At 37.1% G+C, this 22,519-nt stretch overlaps 1 protein-coding gene across 3 annotated transcripts in view; it reads left to right on the top strand.

Moving 5' to 3' along the window:
- ERC1 (ELKS/RAB6-interacting/CAST family member 1) overlaps window positions 1-22,519 on the top strand; it is a 295,399-nt gene that overhangs the window by 179,680 nt on the left and 93,200 nt on the right. For all 3 annotated transcript variants that reach the window (XM_061444782.1, XM_061444783.1, XM_061444784.1), the window contains one exon: window positions 9,586-9,746. In XM_061444782.1, coding sequence (XP_061300766.1) covers window positions 9,586-9,746 — 161 coding nt within the window. The remainder of the gene's footprint in view (window positions 1-9,585; window positions 9,747-22,519) is intronic.

The following is a 22,519-nucleotide window of genomic DNA, read 5'->3' as shown; positions in this document are numbered from 1 at the left end:
TTTAGGAGAATTTGGGACACTGAAAGGACAGTTAACTTCTGTTCAAAATATACATGAAGGATTTCACCGTGTAAGTCACCTTTACGTTTAATGAGATGAGAAACACTGGTGGAAACTGATATATAGAAATTTGGTGCAAGTGTTATCTTTTTGTCTGGATTTTATCCGTTTTTATTGTTTAATAGATAAATACTGATTTCACATGATGCCTTTTATAACAGTCAAGTATTCCTGACAAAGTTCTATCCTGTCATCTCTCTACCTGTTCCATAATGTTCTCACATACTTACCTCTAGACAGTATTTTATTTGTTGTGGCTCAAGAGAAAATCAAAGTCTTGCATATTTGGTCACATTAATGCTTGCTTGGAATTGTAAGGACCCAAGAGAATATTTGTGTTACAATTTGTTAATTTAGAATTTCTGTTACATTTTCCAGTTGTATTCTTTAACTGTGATCTTAGATGCAAGTGTGATACAATAATATGTAGAGTATTAGAAAAGTTCATTGGTCTTATGGATTAGGTTTGTAAATCTAAAATACATGCTCTTTTTCTGACATTATCATTTTATTTCCCTAAATCCGTGAAATGCAAGAAAATAAAGTGTATTTCTTTCCAGACCTCTACAGAGAAACACAGAAGAGTAACAAACTTCAGGTTCATTAAATTGAGGATGCCTCTTCTTTTGAAACATTTCCTACTTAAACAAAAGCTTTTGGACTTTGCTATACTGCTGTTTACCATCAGATTCCTTCAAACCCTTCACTGAATTTTAGCCTGAGTTCCCTGGCTTGGTACAGTGGGATTACTGTCTAGTTACTGTGGTTAGGTTCTGCTATTTGCTTTCTGTTAACTACGATGCTTAAGATTTGCTTCCTCAAACTAGTAGAGGCGGAAACTTTGCTGAGCTTGCCAATGAGACTGTACTTCTTCAGGTAGCCACATGTTTAACCTTCATGTGGCAATGCGTATGCTTTCACATAATAACAGTGCTTTCATGTATTTGTGTTCATGATCCTTAATGTCTTCTGGGAGAAGAGTGTTAAAGTTGAGCATACCATTTTTTCACTACTTGTAGTGAGGTAATACGTCATCCCAGAATTTTTCTCCTTGTAAAGTCAAAAATCAGTCTTTGCTATATAAATTGACAAGCTATGCTATGTAGCGCAGCAGTTAAGTATTTACTTTGAATTTTGTTCAGTTATGTCTAAACTGTCTACCATGGTGACCTATCCTAGTTAACCTGAAACTGAAATCCAGCAAAATGGAGATCAGCATGATCTACAGAAGGCTTCTGGAAACCTCCCGAAATCCTTGGACAATTAGTCTGAGCTGAAAGGCTTCCTTTGGACCAATTGCTACTGCTACCTTAGCAGCAATCACAGAGCAGATGTACCCTAAGAAAGGTCACATTATTTTGAAGATGTCCATTTCTAGAGTTGTGACTGGAGTATCGTGAATTAACCACAATTCTAGAGAATTCTGTTTGGATGTAAGACATTATGCTGAATGAGTATGTACAAAACTGTGCAGAATGTGCTATATTCTAGTCTCTCTGCTTCTGTAGAGCTATTTAAAAGTGATAAAAATCTAGGTTTTTGGAAGGTTGTTTATTATCCTTAGTGGTTGCTGCTGTGTTCCCGAGGGGCTGGAGAGATTCATTGCTAGCCACAGGAAATAAACACAAGACAGCTTCCTAAGTTTACAGATCCATGTAACATAAAGCAGGACAGCTTTCTTTGGTGTGGTTGCAAGCGTTAAAAAACATAATGAATATATTTTGTAGGACAATTGTGCCACTTGAGGGAAATGCAGAAATAAAATTGTAACTTGTTATAGTCTTCAGATAACAGCGACTACATCAGGTTTCTGTTGTAAGTAGAAATCAGGATTATATATACATTTTTTACCAGGCCTGACTCAAATATTTTGTATCTGTTAAGCAGAGACAATTACTGCTTCTTTTTCAAGAGCTCTTGTCCCAGCAGTAGGCTGTTGCTTATTTATATGGCGTATGGCCCTTGCTTAGGAGATAGAACTGTCAAATCTACCTCCAACATCCTAACAGGACACAGCTGTGACTTAATCAGTCCTGAAGTCTGGCGGCTCAGTAGTTCTCTTTTTTCCAAACATCTGTGAATTTTGATTCCTCCTCCTTCATACAGAGCTCAGTGCTCTCCAAGTATAAGCAAAAAGCACTTTTGATTGCTACTCAAGTAACATAATCCTTGACAAAGACTTACATATTTCTATTTCTGTGGCTTCTGTAGGAGTAACATAATAATGTCAGGTATCTGATCAGTCTAATTTTAGTGCTCTTCATTGCCTAGATCTATCAGTGGACAGAGAATAAGGATCAATATGGAGTATTAACTTCTCTTCATTATCAGGTGCTTTTTTTATAATGAAAGATTTTGTTGAGAGGCCAACTCATGAAAATAAGAGCCATCAGCTAAGTATCTCACTTTCACAGTGATAAGAAAATTTGCATTCAACTACAGTATCTTGCAGCTTTTCAGACCATAGTCTTTTGTTCTCTTTCTCCTCTCCTTTTTCCCATATAATAATGTAAGAATAGGACGGTAACACCAGTTCTTTTAAGCCACTAAAACACTATTTTAACAGGGATGCTGAATGTGCAATATCATAACAACCTGAAAAACAGAGGCACAAAGACTTAAGTCTTTACACACTAATGTAAACAAACACAGAATTCATCCCTAAAAGTACTGCTGCATATTACACATTATCTGAAAAATCTTGCCTTTTCTCTGGAAAACCGATAATCCACCAGACACTAACTCCCCTCTGTTGCAAACAAAATAGAACTCCTATGTGTGCAGTCTGACAGAGCCCTCTGATGCTGTCCATGGTTGACCTTGGCAAAAGATGTGCTATAAATCTGGCATCCACTTTGAGATGAAGGTAAATGTGATGTATAGAAACATCTTAATTGTTGCACGATATTCTGCTATGTTTATTTCCAAGCGTCTTTAGATTGGATCTTTGGCTAAGGAATTCCAGCTTGTGAAGAAAAAAAGTTTTTCACTTGTCTGCATAGGATCCTGTGGCAATGTTTTTTAACAGTGACCACACAGAACAAGTGAGGCAGTAATATAGGTTGATATGTATAGTGTAGGGAAGAATGCTCTTTTTAGGTGAACATCTGTTCACCTTAGTGTATCTTTAGAGTGCCAGCAATTACAGAATAAAAATTAAGGTAAAGGATCTTAATGCCTTACGTATCTGCTTCAAAAGGATTAGTGGTGGTCGCATTGTCATAGTGGAGAAACCAGCAGCCGTGATGCAATCCTCTGTACCCCTACAGGCATATGTATACTCATGCACTGATTGTGAATAAGAGGGGCTTGAATTGGAGCCAGAGCTCCAGCCTGTGTGGTAGGGCAGAGACATTCTGCTTCATGCCCTTCTGCTGTCAGTGTGGCAGAGCTTTCAGCTGTTCTCCTAGTTGAGGGCTGTCCTTACCTTACAAATCAGAAATTGCATTTTAATTTTGTCGGGGAGAAGAGATTTTTCTTGTCACTGCTTACTTATTTCTCTCATTTTCCTCTGATATATTTAGCTTTCAAAAAGCTATGCCTAACAGCTTTCCCAGTATCTATGAGAATTTGGAAGTTGTTTCTTTAATTCAGAATAGCCAGGAATTTAGTTAAGTGTCTTGGATAGAGTCTTTAAGAGTACCTAAAGCCACCCTACTGCTTTAACGAAAATGGGGCTATGATGAAACCATAATTCATTTCCCTCTTATTTTGTGTAAAGGTTTATTAGCTTGTGATTTAAGTAAACCATCTGGTCCTGCTGGCAATCCAAGTTATGTCAGACTCAATGCTTTCTCCCTGTAATATGTTACTTGAGGCAGTTAAATTACATGCTTAAGTCCCAAGTCTGGCCTGTGCTTTTTCCATGTCTTAACATCTGTTCTGGGAAATTTTTCTGGGATCCAAACAAGTTTGTATGGAGCCAGAACTCTTGTCTTTGTCTTTCTTTTCATGTCTTATTTCTTTCCCTTCTCTCCGCCCTGCAGTCTAATCAGTTCAACTAAGTATAAGATAATGAAGAAATTTGCAGTCCCTTTTTTCATTTCAGTAATGTACACAGTGAAATGAAAACAGTTCAAAAACTCAACAAGAGCTGTGGGAAAGGGGGAGACTTTCCTCTGAGACAGTGAGTTGAGAAACTTTGAGTAATGTTAGATTCTAATTTTTTTTCAGTCCTTGTAGTGTTTTTTACTACTGACTTGTAATTGCGAGGCGTTGTTTTGCTGGCCTACTTCATTTTGGGCAAACGTACAGATTTCTAGTACATTTTGTCTTGTAATGCTGATTTCATGTTTATGCAAGAAAGGTCTATGTTTAGAAAGCTAATAATTTTAAATACACAAGTTAGCCTGCTGAGGTGGTTTTGAATATAAGATTTCTAGTGATTCATTTATACAATGATGATGGAAAGTGAATTCTTTGTGTTGGTATTTGTATCTGTATTCTCTAAAATTTCAGCATTTGTATTCTGCCTGAGACAATAATGAATATGAACAGCTACCCCATAGTCCATTGTGAGTGTATGTATACTGAAAGATACAGTTTCTTTCCTTCAATCAGAAGCATAAAAATATGTCGGTTTTCAGGCACGTAATTAAACATTAAGCTGTGAGTTTCCTGTGTATCACTGCGCCTAAAGTACTGTATCTTCAGTTCAAGTCCCTTTGTCATGCCCATTGAGACTTCTAATTATGGACTCATGTGCAGTCTTTCGTGCTTGATCAAACAAAAGAAAAGATCAAGGGAGGAAAAATAAGACTAACAGATTCTTTGGACCATCTGGATGGTTGAAACTAGCTGAATAAGTGAAAAACCTCTTGAAGTTTAAGAAACCAAGTGCAAGGTCCTGTACCTCATTCAAGGCAATAAATACCCGTATCAGTACAGACGGAAGAACGGATTGAGAGCAGACCTGTGGAGAAGGACTTGGGGATTTTTGTGATGAAAAACCAGACATGAGCTGGTAATGTGTGTTTGCAGCCCAGAAAGCCAACCATATCCTGTTAGTAAGACAGAGAAGTGCAAAGTTTGTTAATCTATACATGGGGAAAAGCCTTATCTAACATTAACATAAAGTATTTTTCATATAGTGTACCAGTGATTTGCTATCCTTAATACTATTTAAGCTAGTCCTATACATTCAAACTGTAAATGCCTTCATATACTGTTACTTGAGACTGAAAAGTTTTCGGTTGCCATGTCTGTAAAGGGTGTTCTTTAGCCTTTTCCTTGTTCTTGTTCTTGATATGCACATAGCATATAAACATGGATTGCATGGGTCACCATTTCAGAACAGATCCCCTGCCTCTGCAAGTGTTTTTTTCAAGTGCATAACATTTTGCTCTTTTTTTTTTTTTTTTTCCCATATTGATGGCTTTTTCCATTGTCTTTTTATACTGGCACAGTAACACAACACAGTGAATTACATCATATTATCAGCATTCATGATGCATTTGTTGCTTGGATGATGACACAAACTTGCCCTGGTTCTCTGAAAAGGTGCAAGCAGAAAATCAAGTTCCAGAACTGATTTCCTGAGAGCGAAGACCTTTTTTTCAATTCTCTATGCAGTAGGAAAGTTCTCTTCAGGTGATCCTTTATCACTGAGGAAGAAGTTCACAGTGGGAAGAAAAAAGTAGCTGCCATTGCATTGTAATTTAAACACACTGAAGCATTTGAGGATCCTGAGGCTCCTTTAGTTAGCGTGTCTGTCTGGATTGATCTTTGGGCTCTGATTTTCAGAGGCAACTACATCAGTTGATGTAGCCTTCTTCCTTGCCTGAAATATCTGCTGTGTCTCTGATATTTTCAGTAGTGCACTGTTTCTCCTCATATAAGGGGTGTGAATTTGAGCTTGTGATCATAATAGTCAATAATCTTTCGAAGAGCTAGTACAGAGGTTGGTAGGATCTCCATTCTCACGAATATTTTCCATATTTAATCCCTTTCTCAGTTTTACTGACTTTGAGGAACTTGACCAAGGTCTTTGGAGGTCCTTGGTCTCATGTTACCCAGTGGACTGGAAAGCATACTAGAAACACGGCATACTTAGAGGTAATGTGTTAAGTGGATGTCAGTGCAAAAGCCTATTTGCTTATTTACAGTTGCTTCAAAGGAGCCTGAAATTAGAGTTTGTAAAGCAAGGAGGTTAAGATAGTAGATAGTGTAATGAAAAGGTCATTTTTTTGGTATTATATCCTTTCTGCTATTTCTTTACAAGCTGTCATTGATAGGGTAGATAAACTTCTGTTGTATTGCTTTTTCTCTCCACCTTGGTTTCATTCTCTCTAAGGAGATGTAATACTATGTAAAAAAAAATGTCCTATGTTGACATTTTCCTTTTCTGGTGCTGTGAATAGCATGCTGATGTAATTGACATAGTTTGCCCTTCTACACATAGTTTGTTCGATCTCTCAGGAGCTCTCTCCTCTAATGGAAACTTCATTCAGCTTCATATTCTTCCTTAAAGATAAGCTGTCACCTGGTCAGGTCACTTGAGGCCTGAAACCAATGAAAAAATAGTCTCCATTTAAGTTCTCTGCAGATACATCCTGCTCAGAATACATAGAGACCTTTCAGGCCAGTCTACAGAGAACTGAATCATGGGTAAGTCATAGATAGTCAAAGATATACTCTGCTTTATATAGTATCATTTGAGCAGAGAGAAAGGAGGAGCAAGAGTGCACACTCTGCGCCTTCTGAAATGGAAACTTTCTCGTTACAATTGATAGGGCAGAAGCTTATCTGTAGTTAAATTGAAAATGTCAACAGCATGTCTCTGGAAATGTCTCAGAGTGCAAGAACTCTGGTTCTTGGCAAATCCCTTTTCTTTATTATATAATTAGCTGCTCTCAGGACAAAAAAAGTCAAGGGTGGATTTGAACCTTTTTGTATAGGCTACACTGGATGTGCTTTGCAAGCAGTTTACTTCCAGTGAATAGTCCTGTACTATTTCTCACAGGACTGCTTACTGGGACATATGCAGACAGGTCTGCACTAAGATTTGTAAGCTGCCAAATAAAATGTTTTGTTTTGCAGCAGTTTAATTGAAATGGTCCCATGGAATACCTATAACTTGATGGATCTGAACAAGGAAGTCTTTGTTGTGAATACAATCATCACTATTTTGGTGTATTTTTTATTTAGCAAATCGCATGACAAATGGTGCTTGCAGGAGAGGATGGGAGGTAATAGCCGTTCTGTAAACTGAGTTTTGGCACAGTTTAAAAGCTACTTGCATTCCAACCATTTCTTTATACACTGTTAGATCAGTTTTCTGTTAACCTGCAAAAATACAGAATGTAACCTCAGAATTAAAAGAATTAGCAAACTAAGTGATGAGAAAAAGATTAAGTACCTGCAATAACCACTACTACAAAGTACTCCTGCAGAGTTAGACCTTGCCATCTAGCATCAGGACCTTTGGTTTAGATACTGGCCTCTAGCCTCGTTGTGTCTTTTAATAAGAGCACAGAGTTGCTATGCTACAGATCTGCGTCAAGTAAACCAGTCCTTCACTGTTAGCATCACAAACCTAGATGACTGGGAATGGAATGAAGGATGTCAGAGATCTTTCAAACCTCAGTATGGAAAAAACATTGCTTCAAAGATTGTTTTATCTTGGCAACAGACAGATTGACACGGGCCGTTTTGATTGTTGCAGTTGGCTGGGGGCTTGTTTATTTGAGGTTATTTTCTGTTACAAGGAGAGGCTTTTGTAGTTGGCGTGACTCTTTTCTTCTTTATTTAAAAAGGAAAATATGTATGTAGGTCATTCTGATCCACCCAGAGGAAGTGGAAGCTGATAGACTAGAAGCTGATACACTAATACACCTTCACTTCCCCAGCATGTTCTGGTTTTGTCTTTCTAAGTATTAGTTTCCATCCTTGTAGTATTTTTGCTCTTTATTGTTTCTGCAGATTTTCTTTGTATTCTTTTCTAATATATTTTTCTGTTTCATTTTATGGAGTTTTCTCTTTGCTTTAAAAAATGGCTGAGTTTCTGATCTTGTTTTCTTCACTAAACACTAATAAGGCAGGAAAATTTTGGTTATTACATGCATGCTAGCCAGTTTGGACTATGTGACACTGAAATTCTCCTCCATCTGTTGGTTACTGGTTGAACTCTTGGGTATATTTTGAATAGCTTTTGATAACTACATATTTAAAGTTTTCCTTAATTTGCTGGGCATAAGAAGAATACTGCTTGTCAACTGCATTTGAGTGGAAGCAGATAGCCTTTCCACAATAAATACTGCACAATGTCTATGCTAGTTTTTTTATAAACTTGCTAATTCAGAATGGCAGTGGTTGTTGCTCTGTCACTAGTTGAGGATGAAAACCAGTTTTGTTGTCTGTGTTTGTCCTGAATCATCAACTCTGCCTTTAGGAGTACAGGATTTATTCAAGCAAGAGGTGTTATGTTCCATACCTTGCATCTCCAACACCTGTATAGCGACTGATGTGTCTAACTCCCTTTGTGAAAACATATAAGTAAAAATTGAGCTTAATATAATTTCAGTAATTCATTTCCAGGATGGAGCACAACTTGACTGTTAAGCAGGGATATGAATGGCATGCAGTGCTCTGTCATCATACTAAATTTATACAAATTTTTGATTGTGTGCACCGGTAGCATCTGAGTTTCTCCCATTCAAAGCACATTATAAAATTGTTTATGAACACTTGGTTGTGATAGAAAAAGAAGATCCATCGAGCATTACTGTAAAACTGTTAAAAGAATATCCAGAGGCTTTTCTATGTTACTTGAGCATTTTGTGGTTTTGCATGATACTTAGTGATAAAATTTAGCTGAGGCAGAACCTGCTCCAAGTGCAAAATAAAATAAAACTGTGTTAATCTGTGTAATATATGTGCTAGAATTTACAATCATGTGAATTCTGAACCCTTCCCACGTGCCAAAGATATGAGCATTGTTCTGCTGGCCTTGTGTGCTATCAGCAATTCTTTGAATGTCTTTTATATTGCTATATCCCAAAACATGCATATAAGCATTGTTCAGCAGATATCTTGAGGGAAGTAGCCTTACCTACATCTTCATGGGAACCTTGTGTTCAGAAACTCTCTTCATTCTCAAAGTGCATATGTAGTTTCCTTTTAGGCATAATTTCCAGAGAAATTTTCTATTATTCTGCTATATTATCAGTGTATTCTGTTTAATACCTAGCATTTTTGTGGGCTAATTTTAATATATACGGAACATCTGTTTACCCTTGTGGTACATTTTCTAAAATAGAAATACTGAAGAGTTGAAGAGTTGTAATTTGGTACTGTAATGGTAACGTTCCAGTGACCAGACTGTTAATTCACAGACTGATGTTGCTTCAGTCAAGTGTAGACATACTGTCTACAGCAGTAGATGATACTTCCAGTCTGCAGAAGCATTATGCAGTGTGCATGCATTGGTAGTCTTTGTGTTCCAATTTAGTTGTGACATTCAGTGAGTTCCAGCTGATCACATTACACTATTTTTCTCTACTCCTGTCTTCCCAAAAAATGTTTTAGGTAGAAGAGCTGATGATGGCCATGGAGAAGGTGAAGCAGGAGCTGGAGTCTATGAAAGCAAAATTGTCCTCTACGCAACAGTCTTTGGCTGAGAAGGAAACCCACTTGACCAACCTACGAGCTGAAAGAAGGAAACATTTGGAAGAAGTTCTGGAAATGAAGTAAGTGTTTCTTTTCATTATTTGTAGGCATGTTTTACTGATAGCTCTGAATTCTCCTCTGATCGCTGGTGTTCTAAAGACAGCCACTTCATGAATATGTCTCTGTAGACAGCATCTGTGTAATCAGTTGAATCTTCAGAAGTGACTTCTGACCAGTGATTACCTACCTGATTTTCACACTTCTGATACAGCTCAAAAACATTTCTTCCTTTTAATTGTGTGCAGTAGCCTACTATTATTTGCACAATAGCATCTTCAGACATCCTAAACAGTTATTGGAACTCGGATATTTTGTGTGTCTTACGAATGTACCATCTTGCTTCGAGTAGCTGATAATTTAAGGTAAGACACAAGTAAGTGTAACAAATGACAAAAAAAGAAAGAGGGAAGAGATAAACATAATGTCAGGTGGTTGTAATGCTGAAATCAGACTGCAGCTATCGGGTTGGACTTCTCTCATCATCTTTACATCAGGAAGCGTGAATAAAACCAAGCTTTGAGGAGTGGGGAGAGATGAGGAATTAGACTTCCAAGGCTTAAATACTTCCTAATTTCTGACTATGCGTTACAGATAAATAGTTATCCTTAGTTTAGGGAGACATGAATCTATTTAGTGCAATGATGGATAGTGCTGCCAGCAGTTCATTAGAAACACTTTCAGTTGTTTAGCCAGCCCTGAAGAGAAGGAACATTTTTATTGGCAGGACCAGCAGTGGTTCCTCCACTGTGGTTTTGTGAACCATTATTTATTTATTTAACTTTTCTGCACTGGTCTCTTCCTTTCCTTTCCTTTCCTTTCCTTTCCTTTCCTTTCCTTTCCTTTCCTTTTCCTTTTCCTTTTCCTTTTCCTTTTCCTTTTCCTTTTCTTAATGAAAGGATAGAAAAACAGCTGTTACAGAATGGAAAGAGAGATGGCTTAGATCTTGAAACTTTAACTTAGGAGTGCTTGTATAAAGTGGGCCAAGCCTCCCCATCTTTATATTCAGCTACAACAGTCTGATCTAGACCTGGCATAAGGATGTTGGAAGACTGAAGTACTTAGAAGCCACACTTTTTATTTTTAATAAAAAATTTTATTGAGCTATAAATTTGACTGCCTTGAGAATTGGTGTGTTGGGGGATGGGAAGAATACCTCTTAAGGTGATGTGGGAATCCAAAACAACTGGGGATATGTCCCATATCCAGTCACTTGGCAGAACTTTCTTTTGCCAAACTGCTCTGCCAAACCTTCTCGTTAAAATATACACGTAGTGTACAGTATATCCTGAAATTAATTTGGAATTGTGTAGCTCTAGAGCCTTTAATATAACTACTTTCTTTTTCTAAGCGATGACCTCTTTTAGCTAAGTAAGTTATTGTTGGAAAGCTGTTGTACTGAAATGTAGTATCAGGACTGCATAAACTGGTAGATCCATTGTACCTCTGGAGGAAGAACACTGGAGAGAATGGTAATGCTGTCAGTACATGGAGAGAAAGATGGAAAAAGCATTACATTTGTATAGTTAACTAGTTGAGCATGGTTTAGTTATAGCTGGTGTGTCTTAAAGTTCTATAAAACTGCCAAAGGCATCCAAACTTTAAAAACTCACCCTCACCATGAGGTTGTGTTGCAAGCAAGTCTCTGCTGAGGACTTCCTGTCAATTAAATATCTTGTATTTATATACAGAAATTCCAGTATATTCTTTGTTTCCGTACTTTCCCAGCCTATTCCTTTTATGAAAAGCACTCTTATCATCTGTTTCCTAGTTTTGCAAAAAGTTTCTAATGTTTAACTCAAAAATAAGAGTAATTGAACAAGTGATCAATTTTGTGAAGCAGTTAGCTAGTTTTGGTATCCTTAATGGAAACAATAGCTGTTGCACACATACTGTTCAAAGATACAGTAGAGCTATATTGTTTCCCAAGTTTTAGGGCATGCTTCACTGGGAAAAGTTAGAGGTACTCAAAAGCAGTACTGATTAAATTTGAGATTTGATAGAGGTGCAAGTTTAACAGCCTGAGCCCTGCAGTCAGCTAAATGGGGCAGGGGAACATAAAAGAAAAATAGCTTAGGAAATGCTGCTTTAGTTGATTCTAGATATGGACTGAAAGAAAGTGTTAAAGCAACAAGAGGACTCCAGAAAGTTACCTCTGGGTTTTAATAGGAAGTTGTTAGATATTATGGTAGTGAAAATATATATTTAAAATACTGTTTCTAAGAGTAGAACTTGTGTTTACTACTGAACTCCGAGATCATTTCACACTCCTTAGGGAATACTGTGGCACTAGAATAGCCCAAGCGTGAATTATTCCAAGGAAGAAATTTCACTCCTTAAAGAAATACTATGTATTTTGAAGCCCTCTTCCTTTAAGTCTAATATTTTCATTTTCTAAAAAAAAAAAAACAACAAAAAACAACACCTGTGTTGCAAATAATTATAAGAGAGGTAAATAATGGTCTCTCTATTTATATCACCAGACCTGATCTACTGTAAAAAAATACCAGTGAACTGCTAGGATTTTTGTTTTGTTATGTTTTCTTTAAGAAGTTCTAATGTTTCCATCATTCACAGCAAATCTTTTAAATTAGGCAGGAATAAAGTGCTGTCTACAGAGAAATCTCTGTTCTTTGTCCCATAAAAACCTGCTTAGGCTGAGCTGAGTTATAAACTGTTGAAAATCACCGGTTTTCCTTTCCTTTTTTTTTTCTCCTGGTGTTGTCAGCAAATTTTGGCAGTGTGTGAAAATAACTGAGCACAAACAGTCTAATCTGGGGCCGAGCTCCAAAACTGTAGCAGCGGACACTGTGCTTACAGGGAAGGGGAACAGACACGGTGTCTGCATGTAGAGAAGAGATTGGTTTGGTTTTTGGTTGCTTTTTTTTCATTAGGCAGGCCTTTTTTTATGGTCAGAAGGTTCTTCCTAGTCATCTGCTTTGGGGTTGAAAAGTCCCAGTTGGAGCATTTCTCAATCTGTTCTTTCAGACCTGGAAAGCTGTCCAACAGCCCTTTCCTGAATTATGCCTTCTCTTGCTAATTGCAATTGCTGCTAGCCCTATAATTCAAGGGATGCAGACTTACATAACATAGTTGGCGCTTCAGAGTTGAATCCTTCATCCTGCTGGCACACAAAGGAAAGATTATTGCTTGTCCGGGAATAATTTACTATCCTCTTTCTTCTTTAAAAAATAATCAAGGCTATTAGAGACAAATGAATTGTTATACTAGAACGTAACTTATGTTTCAAAATCAAGCTGTCAGAAAATGTTGTTTGATTTCTTACGTGGCTTTACATGCGTGGTCTTTTGAATGTTTATCATTGTAGTCTCTAATTACATGAGTATATTCCACATAGAGTGTTCTGTTTGATACAGAGTGTAGGTGGTGATCAGAGACGAACCAGGCCTGTGTAGCTTAGTGAAGCTGTTTATTGTATTCCTTCTTTGTTTCATCTTGGCCTTGGAAGGCCGCCTGAGAGCTACATGAAGGCTACTATTAAAAATAAGATGCCAACCCAGGCAGTGCTATGCCGGAAGACTGTTCATCCTTATCTCTGCTATAGTTTTCCTACATGATATGCAAGTGACTTAAAAATATTTGATAGATGGTTGATAAGTGCATGTGTTCATTTTCTGGCTGTCAGATAAGAAAAATCACACGCACACGAACATTCACAAGTGAAAATGAAGTCAGTGGAAGCTAGGGTTATTTGTCTTTTGAAAAGTTCATCCTCTCAGCAGTAAAGCAGTATTGTCTGGAGGTATGAATATAAGCTTGAAACTGAAAGTAGTCCAAAAGAAACTGATTAATTGGCACATAGTTTGTTTGCCAGAAAAGTAATTTCTATTGCTCCTAAATGAGGTGTGAAGTAATTTCAAATGCAGCAAACAGTTTAACCAAACAAAAATATTTCAGGTTATGTGTACCCATGGTGAACAGACCAGAAAAAAAAAGTATTAATGTCCATCCAATGATAACTTGTCAGCTCATCAGAAATTGTCTTCTTGGAAATTAAAGGGCTTGGGGTTTTCTTTTTCATTAGAGGAAATTATGGTTTATGCCTATGGTTTATCAGAAGTTCTCCAGAGGAAAAGTGATTGCAGAAGGATGCGTATGTTCTACATGTATAAACAGTTGTCTCTGTAGTTTGAAAACACTTTGTATTTGTTGTCATTGCTATTAAGCAGTAATAAGTATCATCTGCAAGGTATGATTTTCTAGGCCCAGCACAAACTCTGCATCATACTGAATTGGACTATAAGGTCTGTGGGCCACCTGGTATATCAGGCTACCATGTGATTGCAGCAATGGTACCAAAGCACCTCCTATAATTACTTTGTGTGAAATTAAATAAGCTAAATTCCCACAGGGGGCACTCCATGTCTGTAGGATTTACTGCCTGGGGCAGAGCTGAACAAGTGCATCTGCACCAGTCCCATTTTTAACTCTGTAAGTTTAGATTTTTTTTTTCCTTTAAAATGTCTTTTTCTGGGTGCACAGTGAAAATGAAAGCAACAGTATCTTGTTACCGCTGTTTTGTCCTTTTTAATTATCAAATGTAAAATACATTATTATATATGTTTAATTACATATGGTTAGATTTTGACATTTAACTTGTAAAAAGTCCAGTTGCAGTAGACTGAAATGTGAAAAATAATCCATTTGTAATTACTGAACAGTACAGACATCACGTTTAAATAATTGGAAATAAATTGACCTTGGAAGTGCTGTTAATCTTGAAATGAATCACACAGAATCCAATAGGAAAGCTGAAATATAGCGTATAGGTATACTGTGTCTTTTAAGGCTAAAGGTTATTGAAAGGACAGATTTTTTTAACTCCATAGCCCTCCTCACTGTAATGAAATATCAGTCTTTTCATAAATGTAATTGTAGATCTTGGTTACTTTCAAATTTGATGGCTTCTGCTATTATTTGTTAATTCAGGTGAAATCTTGAGAGAAAACAATCTCTTTTGTGCTTTTTCTCTCTTGGCAATTAAGGAATGAAGCCTGCTCTCCTTTCTGTCCTCCTGCATTATCAATGAGCCTTTGAGTGCTCTGAGACGCTCAGTGTTGTGGCAGCATTAGAGACAAGCTGCCACTTCCTTTGCAGTGCAACTGACGCTAGATGTCCTGAATCATAGAAGTAAGCAGAAAAGCTTAACAATTCATTTATGGGCAGCAGTACAAAATAGGTTGGTCAACCGATTCACATAGGTGAAAGAGTTATTAAACTCAAATCTCAAACTTTCACAGAAAAATAAACTGCAAAGCAAAGAAGTGAACCTTTAGCAAAGCCTACATAAATAAGGATCCCCATATGGGCACACACAAAGTTAGTTTACTGTGGTTTACTCTATATTTTTAAGTATTGGGAAGTTATGTTTATCTTTTGTAACTGGCTTGTTTTGACTTTCACCTGCCTTGAAAGTTTTTCTTCTATGGTTTTCTCAGATGCTAAAATCCTGGCACGATATGACACAGTCCTGTTCTGTCTTGTGATAAAACCTCCATATCTCATTTTATCTTGAATTCTATGGTCCCTGAGAACAGTCTTGCAGAGAGAAAGTACTATACTATCTTAATGAGCCATGACAGGCCTGGAAGCAAGACCAACTGCTGAAAAGTACACCAGGTGGTGTTAAAGGGGTTTGTTCTACTCAGTAATTTCTAAGACTATAAAGGTTGTAGAGAGGAGTTGGGAAAAGGAGGTCCAGTCATTAACTTCCTGAGAGTGTAGCTACACTGTGCTCTTGTTTCCATGCCTTTCCACAGGAGATGTTTGTTTTCTTCTGGATGTGTTTTTCAGGGACTGGGTTTAGCATACGTGATCCCTTCAGTAGTTTTTGGAACGCGGTTCTTTAGATGGTGAAAGGAAATTAGACCTCTTTCAAGTGAGAATGTGAAAAATATAGCATATATCCTCAGTGTTAAGAATGCACAGGTTTTGTAATGTTTTTCTTTTCTATTAATAGGTTACAAGCATTCTTATAGAAATTACCATGAAAGATCTCATAAGTAGTCATCTTGGCATGCATACAATTTTTTTTAGGCTTCCACAATCCTAGTAGAAATGAATGAATACCCTTCTTGTCCTTTTTCAGTTTGCTAGTTCATTATTACAAATACACTTAGGGAGCAGGTGTAGCACAAGAAAATTTCTACGAAGTCATTGGTGCCCTATGTTCTTTAATGCCTAAAGGGCGTTTCTTTGGGAAAAGTTTCCTTTGACCATAAACCTGCATACAGATCATGTTATCTAAAACAAAAACAAGAGTTATGCTTTTTTCTAGAAATAATTACTCAGCTAACCCGGTGTTAAACTGGTAGAGGAACGGAGGGAGCAATGATTTTATTTTGACCAACATACAGAACAGATTGCTTGTAAGATAGCTCCAAAGAGCCTTCTGCTAGCTATTTCTGTATACCTTTTCCAGGACAAAACACTCTTCCTCTACTGTTTCCTGACACACACTTTGTGTAATTAAATGCATTTAGAAGTTACGTCAGAAGTAAAGGTTTATCTGTTCAAGAGTATCATCTGTGTAATTTTCCCTTATGTGTGTGAATCCTCCACGCCACTTATTTCTAGAACAACACTGACAAAAATTGATTTCCAGGTCTTCAGCATACCCTTCTTATTGCTTCTATATACTTCTATACACAACAAACATAAATAAGACTATGATTTTTGTTTTAAAATATGCAGGAGTGTTTTGGCTTGGGGTTGGTAGCAATAATGCATTTCTTATGCTAGCTGTTTCAGCTGCATCACTGATTCCTGTCGCCATCCCTAATCCAGCTATAAGATTCTGGGGCTTCCAGGGGTGTTGCTGAGCTAAACCAAATCAGGCACTTTTTACTTTCTGTTAAAGTCAAAATAACCATGAGTTCCTTAGGGTGCTTTTTCCTCTTTTATAAACGTGCACTGTAAATAGTGATGCATATAAATCAAGTCTGTGAGCACTACATATTTCATTAAATACGGACAAGTTGTGGGTTAATAGAAGTTCCAAGTGAAAATATTATGGTATCTCATTGCATATATTGTAGGTTTAATGTAGTGTGAACAATAGTAGCTTTGAGCCATTGTAAATCCCATCCGGACATCGTCAACATAGTTCAAAATACAAGGAGGGAAATCTCCAAGGTTAGATGTTCTCATATGGCCACTGTGCATATGCGAGTCATTCTTTTACTGTTTTTAAAATAACAGTGCAGCTTTGCGGGGTGTAGGTCTAACTAAGGCAAAGTCTAACTTCAGACTGTTTTCTGGAGTTCAGCAGAAATTCCTTTTCTGGAAGTCAGGTCAATTTGCTTTAATTACAGAAATAACCTCTGAAGCAAGTAATTGCTTCCCTACAATCCTGGAGGACAAGAAGTGTGAGTTGCGTAAGAAGAATTGGAGAAATGAGTCTAGTTGTTAGCAGTCCCTGCAATCTTCATCTTGATACTGTATAGGAATATTCAGTATATCTTTCTGTGTTCTCCCTTCCCAAACAATACTTTTGGCTTCTTTTAGGCAAAATCGATCTGCAAGTCTGTGGAATTTTTGAGAAAGCTCCATAGGGAGAGGATTTGGGAGTTGTTGGTTTGTCTGGTGGTATCTTGTGTGCAGGACATGTGACTACATGTAACAGGAGTTAAAAACATAGAAATTGACCAGAACTATTCATTTAGAAGTCCTAGCAGATTACACTAAGCATGACAAGTGTCTTTCTTTCAGGCATTATCTGTCATTGATATTGCGTCACTTCTCCCCAGTCCAATATCAAGTGTAACAGTTTATGCAGATTATAGGATAAAGAGAACTATCCCGATACTAGGAGCTAGTGTGCATAACATTGTAGGGAAGACTAAAAAATTATGTGACAGAATGTCATATTTGATACTCTCTAAAGCCCCCTTCATAGCTCTTCCTCATGCACTAGATATGGCTATAGCTTTCTGTAAAGCTATGGTTATATTTCAGTCTGCTAGCATTCACAGCTTTATATCAAGAAAACATTGAATACTAAAGGATCACACTGGTTTATTTCTACCCTCTAATCAAGGAATCAAGCTTTGCATATGAGGTTAAACTAAATGATGGAACTGGTATTTGCTATACAGTCTAAGAATCATCTATTTTAAACATTTAGTTTAATTTCAGGAATAAAGATTCAAGGCCACCAGTACTATTTTGTAGGATCTTGAATGTCAAAGTCTTCCTTTTTATAAAAACATAGATCCTTTCTACATCCTCATTTTTTCTTTATGCTATGTCTATACCTAAATTTGAGTATTCTTATCTTACCCCTTTATGCTGTAACTGGAGAGAAGCAGTCTGTTCTCTTCTGCTGAACTGATCTTTGGATTTGTCTTGCTTGCTAGATTTCCATTGTTCATGAGAGCTTTGGTTTGGACTTTGAAAAACTAGATGAATTTAGCCAGGAGATGTTAATCTAAAACAAAAACAAATACATTTTTGCCTTGCCTTGAGAAATATGAAGCTGGCTTTGGACCACGATTTCATAGGTTTTGTGACAAATGAGGCACGAAACAAATTGGCAAGCCACAATGTCCGAAGTACAGTGGTACAGTGTGCTCTCTAATTCCCAGCCCTAAAGATCTCAGCAAAGGCCGCAAATTAAACAAGTTGAAATTAATCAACTCTACAATCAAAATAAAATTATTAAGGCTTTCATTTACTAGAAAGGAGCAGTTGTGAAAGAGGCACTGGAGCAAGTTCTTTTGTGCAGTAAGGGAAAATCAACAGCAAGGTGTCAAACAGAAAAATGAAACCCTGCAGGTGAAGCTTTGTCTTCAAAGCCAAAAGAAACCAGCACTTAGGCAGAAACGCAAGTAAACTGTTGGAGAATGGAAAAGGCGTTTGGTGCTGAGCTGCAGAGTGTGTCAGTGTTGCATTTGGCCCAAACAGAAAAGGTCTGTGGACTAGAGGCATGCACTCTAGTCATGCACAGCCCCTTCAAGCAACCTCTCACCAAGGTTTCACTCCAGCGGTCTCAACTGCTGTAGCTTTTGCCTCTTTTACAACATGAAGCATGGGAATAGCATTCTGTGTGGGAAGTTGAAAAGTACAGTCCTTTTTGCCCTCCTTTTGTGGAGTGCTCCAGATGGCTTTGTGATATGTGCGGATCCATCTTCATTATCTCTAGTACATTATTTATACAAATACTGAATTTCTTGTTCCATTTTATGGACAAATATGTTCTCAATGCAACTTAAATACAATTAAGTGTAAGAAATTCTTCTTTTGTTACCTTTTTTGAAACAGAATTTGTATACCTTTAATGGAAATAGTTTTAGAGGGACAGAAGGTACACTGGGCAACTATATGGCTTTAATCTCAGTGATATGAATAACAGAAAAGCTCTTTTTTCAAATTCTGTTTTCAACTGATAAAAAAGCAGTGTGGAACTAAGATGTAACTAGTGTAGTAAGTTAAGCTTTATTCACACCAATGAGTCCTAATAATGAAATACATGGTTTTTACTGTACACCTGCCTTAGCCCAATTGCTAATACACTTTTTCTTGGTGCAGAAACTCATGTGTGTGCAGTGTTCATGCATCACTTACGTTTTGTTTGACCTGCCTAGAGTATGGGCCATTTTTATTTTATAAATAAGTGTAGTTGATTTTCTGTAGTTAATTTTCTGATAAGCTCTATAAGCTTCTTAGCAGATCAGTGATTTAACGATAAATTAATATATTTGCAAAGTAGGAATACTTACTTGTGTAAGAACTGTCAAGTTATAGTTTCAGGCGTGGAATAAAACCCTCAACTCTTATTTCACAGTTGCTCTACCCCCTGTTCCCACTGCCAAATGATTTTTGAAGCACTTGTACATAAATCAACAGACCATCAACAGGAAGTGCCTGCTTGGAAAAGATGGAAAATTTGACTCCCTATGACCAACAGTACAGATTTTCAGTTAAACTTTCATCCCCATTCCATATACTGATATGGCTGGTCTGCAACATACATTGTGATGGACAAAATAGACTTTTTTCTTCTTTTTCTAATCCCAATGATATCCTACAAGTCTTAGAAAAAATGTTTTAAAAATATTAACTGAAGGAACACACACATAAAAAAAAATAATCACATTCCTCTCTGCAATTCATGCAGTGCACATATTTCTAGTTTATGTCTTAACTATGTGTTTTGATTTGAGGTTAGAGTTAGGACAGTCTAGTGGAAGTATTTCATTACCTAACTTCTCAGCTTTTCCAGCTGAACTTGGTGGCAGTCTGCTGGGACTTGGAAGTGCACACTACACCTTTAATCATCGAATGGTTTGGATTGGAAGGGACCTTAAAGCTCGTCTGGTTTCCAGACCCCTGCCATAGACAGAGATATCCTCCACTAGACCAGATTGCTCCAAGCCCCATCCAACCTGGCTTTGAACACTTCCAGGGATGGGGCATGTACAGCTTTTCTGGGCAAACTGTGTCAGTGCATCACTACCCTTACAGTGCAGAATTTTATCCTTGTGTCCAGTCTAAACTTACCTTTCTTTCAGTTTAATGAACTAGAGGAGTTTGCTGATCAAAATAGGATATAATAACCTGTCTTCACACACCCTTAAAATACTTCTAGGAATAGATTTACTTTTTTTTTTAATTATTCAGCCTTCTGTAATTTCAATTCATGCTGTGGCATTCAGTTCTCATTATGATACTTTACATTATGTAGCACTTTCCATTTGTGAATGTTAAAGCCATTAAAAGTGCCATGTTAATTCTCAAAATACTCCTCTGAAAAAAGTATTGATCTTATTTAGGAATAAGGGACTCAGCACAGAAAAAATTTAAATGTTGTGAAAAGATCGTCTGGGTTGCTTGTAGCAAAGTGACTTCTAGACCATGCTCAAGTTTACTGTATCTTGCACTTCAATATAAGATTTCATTTGTGAGTAAATGAGACTTTTTTTCCCCCCACAAATACCGTTTATGTTCCAGTGCAGATGAATACAGGACAGTTACTAAAGTGTTGCTTAAAGGACAATATTAAAATTAGTTTTCTTGTTCGCAGTAGAAAATTGTTTTGATCAGGGAAGACACCTGGAGATACACAGCTAGGTTCTTTCCCATCTTCTCTGTTCCTCAACTCTTCACTTGCTTTTCGTTTTGTTGTCCTTCAGAACCTTGTTCCCCGCCTACCAGTGACCATTTCTAACTCATGTTTGACTCCAAGAAATGTTCTTCAAGACTTCCACAATTCTACATACAAGATGTACATCAGATAAGAAAGGGGCTCATTTCTAGATCTGAGACATGTATCGTTCACTTATTTGTTGATTCTAAGGAGAACAGCACTGCATTGTCTGAAGCCAGGACTCTGTTTCCATTTCAGATGCAATACCTGGGTTGCAGCAATCTCTCCTGGATTCAGGAAGCTGGTTTCAGTTAGGCCCTTAAGTAAACAGGAGCTATTGTTTACATGATGCAGGGCAAGATGTTAACTGACTTTCCATTCTCTTCTGTATTACCTTGCTCCTTACAGCAGGATTCCATATACATGTAGAAAAAGTACAAAAGAGAGAAGCTGTGGTTATGCAAGACTTGTGAGGTTAAAAAGTAGCCTGCTTGAGAGAAGGATGATTAAGCTGGGTCAGTGCGCCTAACAATTCATGCCATGTTTTGATCTGTATTCTGAGCCACCACTTCAGAATTTTTCCCAGGCTTAGACTTTGGATTGACAAATATGCTATCGTTTTGTTAGTACTCTCTTTTTTTTTTTTCCTCTTTATCTTTTCTTTTTCATAAATAAGGTACTACAGAATGGCAAGGCTGAAATCTTGTTGTTCTAAATTCATAGATTTTTCTAGGTGTGCACTTTTAGCTTAGCCAAGTCACTATAAAGTTTCCAAGCTTTAAAACAAATATGCCACTACTTTTTCTTGTCTATTTTTCTCACAACTCAGTGAAGGTTTTCTTTAAGCCTTTAAGTATGTAAAACTATTTGAGGTGCCAGAGCACTATAATACTGTTTCTTTATTTGTGTCTTCCACAACAGGTCAAGGAAAACAAAATCATACAGAGAATCTTAAGCAAAATAAAATCTTTCTCTTTGACTATTATAATTATCCATGTTCTCCACATAGTTGTTCATATGTTGTTGAAATATATAAATATGAAAAAATAAACAGAAGTGTTGCTCTTGATGCTACGATTCAGTAAAATCCCTTTTAAGAAGCATTTAAACTTCATATGCAATTTCTGATTTTATATTATTCTTTGAATGACACAGTGCTCTGCAGTGTACAAGCAAGGATTGAAAATACATTCTCAGGAACATGAGGAGTCGTGTTCCCACTGCACAGAAGGCTGAGATCCTAACTCATCTGGTCCTGCTTCCCTCTTCCAGATCCTCCTTTACCCTGTATCTAGAACTCACAAAACTCTGCTGAACTAATTCAGCACACTAACCTAGGAATAAAACATTTTCATTTTACTGAAGTTAGTTTCCTGCTGGCTTAGTACATTGAAATGGCAATCCATAAGTCTCAGACAATACAATGCAAGGCTTGAAACTTATGTCTTGTGTCCTGGGAAAGAAAAGACTGGGACAGCAAGCTGTTAGATTAGCTTGAACTGCAACTTCAGTTGCAAAACCAAAAGTCGCCTTTGCATGAAGTAAATACCTTCTGGTCTTTGTTCATAGCTTGTGAAATATGATGAGATCTCAGTATTTAATAATCTTTTCCTGCTTCATAATCACTTTCTTGACTGCTTTTTCCTCTTCAATAGAAGGTCTGTCCTACTCTTGATCTGATAGTCTTGC

This window comes from Pezoporus flaviventris, unplaced genomic scaffold (genome assembly GCF_033815535.1).
Source record: "Pezoporus flaviventris isolate CSIRO_AGI_PZ_B2104156 unplaced genomic scaffold, CSIRO_AGI_Pfla_v1 ptg000002l, whole genome shotgun sequence".
Lineage (NCBI taxonomy): Eukaryota > Metazoa > Chordata > Aves > Psittaciformes > Psittacidae > Pezoporus > Pezoporus flaviventris.
Note: the sequence above shows the minus strand (reverse complement) of the source record. Positions and strands in the feature narration are given on the sequence as shown.